The sequence below is a fragment of the Oreochromis aureus genome, linkage group 14 (assembly GCF_013358895.1).
Source record: "Oreochromis aureus strain Israel breed Guangdong linkage group 14, ZZ_aureus, whole genome shotgun sequence".
Taxonomy (NCBI): domain Eukaryota; kingdom Metazoa; phylum Chordata; class Actinopteri; order Cichliformes; family Cichlidae; genus Oreochromis; species Oreochromis aureus.
The window spans coordinates 37,476,182-37,485,992 of record NC_052955.1 but is presented as its reverse complement, the minus strand read 5'-3'; the positions used below and the strand labels follow the sequence as shown (position 1 = coordinate 37,485,992).

The window sequence follows — 9,811 nt, the reverse complement described above, 5'->3', positions numbered from 1 at the left end:
TTTTGCCATTGCCACTGCAGGGTAGTTGAGGGCATGAGTTGTTTTTTTATAGCATGTTTAATGACATATCAGTGCAGAATCTCAGAGATTAACAGAATATACAAAGGGAGATGCAAAAATAGTTTAAAAACAAGATGACAGTTTGTCGAAAGACCTTTGGACAAAACTACGAGTTCTTTGCTTCCGTTTTGACTTTTTCTCATCCTATACCAGTGCTGATCTGGAGGTTCTTTCTTAGTGGTGACACTTATTGTTCAGTGGAAATACTCTGTACACCCTAAGCGAAGGTGCAGAGCAGTGACGATGTCATTGTTGGCGTGTGAAGAGATCAGTGCACTGGGACCCTTACACCTATCTCCATCTCAGTTACGCATATGTGTGGCCAGAAAACCACATCATCTGAAAAAAAACAGTGTGAGCATTCATTGCACTTATTGAAAACTAAACTTTGGACAGAAAGGCCCACAAAGAAACAGCAACTGAAAGCCACTGCAGTAAAAGCCTGGCAGCACATTAAAAACAGGAAACCCAGCATCTGGTGATGTCCATGAATTCAAGACTTCAGGCTGCCATTGCCAGCAAAGGGTTTTCAACCAATATTAGAAATGAACATTTTGTTTTCAGTTATTTAATTTGTCAAATTACTTTAGAGCCCCTGAAAGAAAGGGATTGTGTTAAAAATGTTTACTTCCTCTGATTTTTATGCAATCTTTTTATTAAACCCACTGGATTAAAGCTGAAAGTCTGCACTTCAACTGCATCTGAGTTGTTTCATGTAAAATTCATGGTGGAGATGTACAGAACCAAAATTAGAAAAAAATTAGCCTCTGTACAAATATTTACTCCCTTTGGAGTCACAAGTTCAATTCCCACTCAGTATCCAGTAAGGGTCCTGGGTGGACCCCCCATGCTAAAACCAAGCCCTGGAATGACGCGGATACATCTGCAGCCTGTCTGCAGCTCGGACACAAGCATTTCACTACATGTTGTACTGCGTATGTGACAAGTAAAATTTGAATTTGATCTTTTAGTTAACCCTAGAACAAGATCATGGATGAAAATGAGCTGTCTCTGAAGAGTGAATGGGCTTTCTCTTAGCAACAGGGTGAGGAGTTCAGCCATTTGGGAGGCACTCAGACTAGAGTCACTACTTCATATCGACAGGAGCCAGTTGAGGTGGTCACCTCCGAGGTAAGGTGTTCTAGCCAGGTTACATCCTACCGGGAGAAGTTCCCGGGCTAAACCCTGGACACGCTTGAGAGATTACATGTTACGGCTGGTGATTTTTGACCCAATTTCAGATAGGCAGAAAAAAATATATAGCTGAAAGATGTATTTTTATTTTAGATTATAACTTTTACTACCATGGCTGTCATGAATTTTCACAAAGTGCATCATTTATAATGTACTACACGATGTGCCACACTTTTTAATCAGAATTTATTCGTTATTATTTATTGAAGTAACATGCCTTCATATCATATTTAACATTGGTTTAAGTGGCAAGTTTTTTGTTGTCTGTTTGGAGTATAACATGTCATGTTCATAATGTATGATTCGAGGTGCCCCACATAACCAGCATGATTTATTATTGAAGAAAATGCCTTTTTTCTAAGAGTGTTTTTGACATTATCTATAAAATAGTTCTTAAATGTAACTTAATATCTAACTTAATAGTTTGTCTTAGTTTTAGACAAGTCAGTTTAATTTTTTTTTTCTCTAGTTTAGTCGACTTGGAAATTAGTCACCAGGAACACTTCTAGTTTAAATCGACCTCTGGTTCGTTTTGCCCGTTGATGCACTTGGGTGTGTACCAAAACACACCGGAGTGCATCAACGGAGACCCTTTGGAGGAGGTGGCCTAAGCTGTTCATTTATGGAGTGAATGTGATCAGACCTGATCCAAACCAACTATTAGGTGTACAAATTCGAGATAAAAAAAAAACATCCCATTGCCACTTATGCTTTATATTTAATGTGGGAAGGTACTATAAGTGCGCAAAGGTCATATGGCCTAGCAGCTAGTTGTGAAATAAACATAAATTCTCTCCATTTTTCAATAGTGTTATTGGGTAATACCCCAATAACACATTAATTTTCTGTGGCAGAGGGGTAAAAATATCAGTAGGGAGAACAGTTTTCAGATGGTACTCTAACTACAGCTGAGAAAAAGATTTTGTTAAATATATGGATATTTTTCATTTTTGACACCCACTTTGTAGGTATGGAAGTATGGGTGGGTGATATATCAAATATACTCAATGTATCACAACTTTTTCCATGTACGATGGTTAAAATGGTTTAATCGTAACCATCAACTGTAAATTTCCACGACAATATATTCCATGTCTGCATGTAATTCACTATTTCTTTTCTCCCACACACTGTGAATGCATTATTAATCCTCTCCCAACTGGAAAATTTTCTACCTGGCACACTGCGCTGAGTATGAGTGTTTATATACTACAAGAAAGGGGAAAATATGTCAACAGCGGGAGTTTCAGACAAGCGAGGGAATGAGACTCGCTGTCATTTGTATTTCACAAGGAGGATGACGAACAAACTGCGGTAATTTGCAAAACATGCCGTACAACTACTACTACTACTAAAGGCACGAATTTATTCAGATTACATGAACTTCCGTGTGGAGAACACCATACCCATCAAAAAGGTACGGTGTTTTTCTAACAACAAGCCATGGATAAATCCTGAAATTAAGGCTCTCCTCAAGGAGAAGAAGAGAGTCTTTAGATCTGGAGACAAACAGGAGCTGAGAGTTGTTCAGAAGAAGCTGAAATGGAAGATAAGGCAGGGGAAGGAAAACTACAGGAGGAAGATGGAAGAGCAGCTGCAACAGGACAACATCAGAGGGGTTTGGAACAGCCTGAAGACAATCTCAGGACAAAAACCAACCCCCCAGGCTGCAGGAGACTTTGGGTGGGTGAATGACCTAAATAAATATTTTAATATTTTAATATTTTAATAGGCTTGATCAATCACCCAACCCTCCCACCCACCCCTCCCACAGCATCGCCCCCCCCCCCTGCTGCAATCTCCTTCATCTCAGGACTTCACACCTCTCAGCTTCACACCTCCCAGCTCCCAGTCATTACACCCACCCCCGGCTTCTGTGGACTCCAACATACACTCCCCTCCCCCAAAATCCACTCTTTCTATCTCAGCACTTCAAGTGAGGACGCCATCATCTACCTCCTGCACCGAGCTCTGACTCACCTGGAGAAGCCTGGAAGCACTGTGAGGATCATGTTCTTTGATTTCTCCAGTGCTTTCAACACCATCCAGCCACGACTTCTGAGAGACAAGCTGGAGCTATCGGGAGTGGACCACCACATGTCCCGATGGATACTGGACTACCTCACAGAACGTCCACAGTATGTGAGGTCACACGGCTGTGTCTCTGACACGCTGGTCTGCAGTACGGGGGCCCCACAGGGAACTGTGCTGGCACCGTTCCTCTTCACCCTCTACACTGCAGACTTCTCCATCAACTCCTCACGCTGCCACCTACAGAAGTTCTCTGACGACTCTGCCATAGTCGGCCTCGTCACAGGTGAGGATGACTCAGAGTACAGACAGTGGACTCTGGACTTTGTGGACTGGTGTCAGCAGAACCACCTGCTGATCAACGCCGGGAAAACCAAGGAGTTGGTGGTGGACTTCCGGAGACGCAGACCCACTACACTGACACCGGTGAACATCCAGGGAGTGGACATTGAGATAGTGGACTCTTATAGGTACCTGGGTGTTCACCTGAATAATAAACTGGACTGGAGCCACAACACTGATGCTCTTTACAGGAAGGGTCAGAGCAGACTCTACCTGCTGAGGCGGCTGAGGTCATTTGGAGTACAGGGAGTGCTTTTAAAGACCTTCTATGACTCTGTGGTGGCATCTGTCATTTTTTACAGTGTTGTATGTTGGAGCAGCAGTTTATCGGCAGCTGAGAGGAAGAGGTTGGATAAACTCATCAGGAAGGCCAGCTCTGTTCTGGGATGCACCCTGGACCCAGTGCAGGTGGTGGGAGACAGAAGGACTCTGGCCAAAATAACATCTCTGATGGACAGAGTCTCCCACCCCATGCATGGAAATGTTGCTGAACTGCAGAGCTCCTTCAGTGACAGACTGCTGCATCCTAGAAGCATGAAGGAGCGTTTCCGCAGGTCCTTCCTCCCTGCAGCTGTCAGACTGTACAATCAGAACTGCTCCCAACAATCATAGATGTTTACATCAGCGCTGTAACTGCCATTAGTTAATTAACCGATTCACACTACAACCTGGTTTCCCTCTTATCTGTAGTTATTTTTATTTAATTTAATAACTGTACAGTACTCTGTATATAGTAATATGTAAATATGTAAGAAAAATTGTGTATGTTTCTGTTCTGTGTCCTGTGTACTGTTTGTTTGTATATGTGTCTTTTTGGCTGCTGTTACAACCAAATTTCCCCTTGTGGGACGATTAAAGGATTATTCTATTCTATTCTATTCCACCAGCTGAAAAGGCAACCACTGCAAAAACGAAGAATGTTTTAAAGTCCTCATGTCAACCTCTCCCCCCCTCAAAGAAAACATTAAATAATTCTTAAATAATTCTTTTCTTTCTGTAATTTGAGATGTACTGTGACAGTATTGTCATTGTGAAAAACCTCTGTGTGCAACTAATGGTTAAAAATGGTTAAAATAAAATATTTCAATTCATTCAGATTTTTTGTATTCAAAGTAGGAAAAAATATTGTATTTTTGATTTGAATGAGTATACCAATGCATTTTTAAGCACTATATGGTTGAAAATAAATAATTATTTAAACATACCGTGATATATATCGTGCATATGATATAGCCAAAAAAGATTTTCCTCATATAACCCAGCCCTATATGGAAGTTTAAAATACATTAAAAGTAAAATATATTTTACTTTCCATTACTGTGAAATACAACTACCATTCAGAAATTGTCCTTGGATATCTGTTGCAAATCTATTAGTGTTTAAATATGGAACTTTAGATTATGGCTTTTTAAAATATTTAATACACAATACACAAGCATTTAGTGTATCTGTCCCAAATTCCAGATCCAGGTTCAATTTTGAAAATTACAAGCTTATGTCTTTCAATTTTGTTGAGTTCAGTAGATGAAAAAAGGCCTGAAAGTAGAAGAAAAGCCCATTGTTCAAAGTACTTCATATAGGAAGCTAAAATTTCATAGCAATCATTATATATGTCCTAATTTTAAACCATAAAATTTACAGGCAAATCAGAGACAGGACCAAGAAAATGTAATGATTTGAGATGAATAGAAAAGTAATGCAAGGTGAAAAAGAAATGGCCTTGAATTGTTTATAATAAGATGTGCACTAGTAGATAAATAATGTGTAATAATAATAATAATAATGTGCATTTTTCCATATACAAGACAAATTGCATTCCACAAATATTGTCAGGTCCAAGAAATAAATAAATCAAAGTACACATACAGACCTGTATGAACTGTGGCGTGAGGTCAGCTGTGAGGAGCCAGTCCTGCAGTCTTGGGTATTGAGCGAGAGCTTCAGGTCTTTCTCCTTCTGGTATCCTCTGCCTTAGCTGTAGCTGTGTCCACATGTACTTGGTCAGCTTCACCTATAGTGGAGAGCACGAAACAAAATGCTTCACTCACTTCACTAAGGCACATAAAGAAGAGGATAAAGTCTCATACAGGTTATGCTCCAGTGACATAAGCAGTATAATGGAACAACTTTAATGTACAGTTAGGTCCACATATATATGGACACTGACACATGTGGGGGTTTTTTTGTTTTGTTTTTTAACCAGTTTACTGAAAGCATATTCCAATTACAGCTATTGACACTGACATAATGTGCAGACTCTCAGCTTTCATTTCGGTGTATCCAATTTAAATTGAATAAAGAGTTTTTAGGAGTTTGAGCTCCTTAACATGTGTCACCCTCTTTTAAAAGGGACCAAACATAATTGGACAGTTGACTCAAAGGCAATTTCATGGGCAGGTGTGGGCAATTCCTTCATTATGTCATTATCAGTTAAGCACATAAAAGGCCTGGAGTTGATTTCAGGTGTTGTGTATGCACTTGGAAGATTTTGCTGTGAACAGACCAAATGCATTTAAAGGAGCTCTTCATGCATGTGAAACAAGCCATCCGTAAGCTACGAAAACAGACAACACATCTGAGAAATTGTTACAATATTAGAAGTGGCAAAATGTACAGTTTACGACCGACCGACCGACCGACCGACAGACCGACAGAAAGAAAGAAAGAAAAGGTAAACTCAGCAACACAAAAAGACCTGGATGCCCACGCAAGACAACAGCGGTGAATGATCAGAGAATCATCTATAGTAAAGAGCAACCCCTTCACATCAGCCAGCCAACTCTCCAGGGGGTAGGCTTATCAATATCCAAGTCTATCAAAAAGAGAAGAGTGCACGAAAGTAAATACAAAGGGTTCATCTCAAGAACAGAAAGGCTAGACTGGACTTTGCTTTTAAAAAAAAAAAAAAATCCCATGAAAAACACCCAGTTCAGATTATAGACAAGCTAAAACCACAATAAGAGCAACAACAGCATTTTAAAATCAACAAAATCAACCCCAACCAGAATGATGGCAAGAAAAAAAGCATGGAGAACAGCTCATAATCCAAAGCATACCACATCATCTGTAAAACACAGCGGAGGCAGTGTGATGGCTTGGGCTTAGTAAATAAACTGGTGTTTATTGATGATGTGACACAGGACAGAAGCAAACAAATGGATTCAGGTTGGTGTTCAGACACACATGGTCTGCTCAAATCCAGCTAAATGCAGTCAAATTAATTTTCATAACACAGATGGACAATGACCCAGAACATACAGCCAAAGTAAACCAGGAGTTTGCAAAGAAGTGGAATATTCCTTCCTTACAAAGAATATTAAGAATATTAATATTATAATATTTCATATTCCTTTATAAATACACCTAATAGCTTGGGTACTAATTTTAATTACATTACAGCAGTAGCTAAAGGGCAGATAGGACATATTTTAAATTTAGACCTTTGTATCATATCAACCATAAATGTCAAGTAACGTACATATGTAAAGCAGTAGTGAGAAATGACACAGACCAGCTTGAGGAAATCCCCCTGACTAGTGGTCCACACCAGACATCTGCTCTTTAACGGTCATGTCAACTGTTAAACTGAGTGTGAAGTAACTGATGTCTCTGACATCACTGGCACACAGCTGATGATGTCCACCAGTTCTGTTCCATTGGAAGAGACACATCTTTGGACGCTTACCCTAACCCTTAATTCAATTCAATTCAATTTTATTTATATAGCGCCAAATCACAACAAAAGTCGCCTCAAATGTTGCTTGTAGTGAAGCAACACACACAAAATATATTAGTAATCAGTGAAACGAGCAAAAAGCTAGTTTTATTATACTAAGCAAAAAACACCCAAAAAGTGACAAATAGTAGAAATACAAAATGCAAGAAAAACAGGAAAAAGTACCACAAAGTTAACAAAAAAACTTAATAACAAAAAAGTGAACAAAGAAGTAAGTTTAATATAATTAGATTTACAAATCCTAAAACCGCAGTCAGAGTTGACAGGTTGGTTATAACTTGTTGTTAACTTAGGGTGTCTGCTTCAGGCCCAAATAAAAGGGGGAGTTCAAAGCACCATTTGATTCACTGAACTAGTAATAACCTACAGGAGAAGCAGGTGATTGGAAGGCAGGTGAGAGATAAAAGGTCTACAAAAAACACGCAGAGGTGGTACAAAGGCAGAGGCAAAAAATCCAAAACGTTTGAAGTCCAGTGTGATGTTTCTACAGTCTGTCATCTATCTCGCAGAAGATTTTAGAGCACTTTACGCCTATTGACATCAAAATGCTGATATTCTTTTTTAGCAGGACTTACACGATCCCACCTTTGCAGTTTCAAAACTATTAGCAAACAGTTTACCGACCCCTTTATTACTGTGCTTTGACCAGAATCCCATGAAAAACACCCAGTTCAGATTATAGACAAGCTAAAACCACAATAAGAGCAACCTGGGCTTAAATAGCACATTTCCAGTGGCACAGGCTGATTACCTCCATCCTGGCATATTAGGGGCCACATTAAAAAAAAATAAAAAAAAATATCGCTCATCTTAGGGATGAAGTCGAAATTCTGAGATTAAAGTCTAAATTTTACTTGAGAAAAAAAGTCAAAATATTATTTCGCGAAAAAAAGTCTAAATGTGGTGTTAGAAAAAGGTGCAGAAAGCTGCTCTGGTCAGAAGAAGAAAAAAAACAAAGAAGAATCGCAGGGGACACAGAACGATGAAGACAACGATGAATTCAATTTCTTATTAGCCTAAGTCTAATCATTTTAAGTCAACATATCTAATACACCTACATTGTTCTAGGATAAATCATCTATGGGGTTTTGTTCACACATCCATCTGTGCACTCTGACATCTCACAATATTCATCTGAAAAGATACACAAAAAAGAGGGGGGTGTGCAAACTAATTTGTTCAGACAAGATAAAACAAAAAGGTACAAAAAGGTCAGAAGGAGGAGGAAAAATGCTAAGAGGAAACAGAGTGGAGAGAAAAATGACAAAAGAGAAAGCAAGAGACTGCAGTTGGGAAACCACATGGGGCTTTCCGAACTCTAATCAACACTTTACAGACTACCCTATTCAGCCACAGAGAAGAGCCTTGCTGTGGCTAAATTGTTCCACTATATTAACTGTGTGTTCAAAGTCCCCTCAAAATCTACCTTTGCAGAATTATTTTAACTGAAATTCCAGCAACAACTGTCAACTGTGATCTGTAGTTTGGATTGAACAAACAATAACTTGACTTTAGATAAATAAAAAAACTACCAACAATCCTATACATGTTGTATATCTACAATGTAAAGTGCCTTGAGGTAAACGTGTGAATTTATGCTACATAAATAAAATTGAATTGAAATTGAATTCAGTATTCACCAAAGGAAAGGGAGAAAGAGAACGACCAAAGTGATGAACAGACAGCGTTACACCAACTGTAAACACCTTTGCCCTATAACATGCAAGGCCAGCCAGACGAGGAACACGTCCTTCTTCTCCTCCCACTGCCTTCCAAGTCAGTTGACTTTCTTGCCAAACAGGCCTTGCTCATAATGCGTGGGGAGAGCCACAGCTAAATTTAGCCTCTTGCTACAAACATACACACAACAAGCACTTGGTGCTCCTCCCAGCCCCCAAGAGAGTGAGCAGTAACAGCCACTCCTCAGTTGCACTGCATATTCACATGTACATACAATATATAGAGACTGAAAATGTGACGTCATTCAGGGGTAAAACCGCAAAGGATTCTGGGAACTCGTGGCAAAAGGTACTAGCGCACGCAGGCTTTCAATTGAAATCAGTCACACAGCGATAAAAAGAAACACAAAAAATGTCAAGAAGCTGTTGTATTATTAACTGCAATAGCCGGTCGCATGACAGCCACGGGAAGCCGACGGGTAAAGAGATCAGTTGTTATTGGATTACGTCGTTGAAGAGAAATTGTTCAAGCCATGTTTCCGAAGTAACAAAGAGCCGACGGATGGCCTGGATTGCAGCCATTCGAAGACCAAATATAACGTCCCAGAACACTCCAGCTCACATGTTAGTCTGCTCCAAGCATTTCCACAAAGGTAAGTCTTCTGTTGTAGTTAATACGTCATTTTTCATAACATAATTGGTGATATAGGTTATAAGCAAGTCTGGCGCTGAACAGAAATTGTCGCGCTATGCTTCTTTGTTTATTGTG

General features: G+C 39.5%; 1 protein-coding gene across 2 annotated transcripts in view; it reads right to left on the bottom strand.

The window, feature by feature from the left end:
* Positions 1 to 9,811, bottom strand: part of ksr1b (kinase suppressor of ras 1b) — a 67,670-nt gene that overhangs the window by 41,285 nt on the left and 16,574 nt on the right. For both annotated transcript variants that reach the window (XM_031746659.2, XM_039597985.1), the window contains one exon: positions 5,498 to 5,638. In XM_031746659.2, coding sequence (XP_031602519.1) covers positions 5,498 to 5,638 — 141 coding nt within the window. The remainder of the gene's footprint in view (positions 1 to 5,497; positions 5,639 to 9,811) is intronic.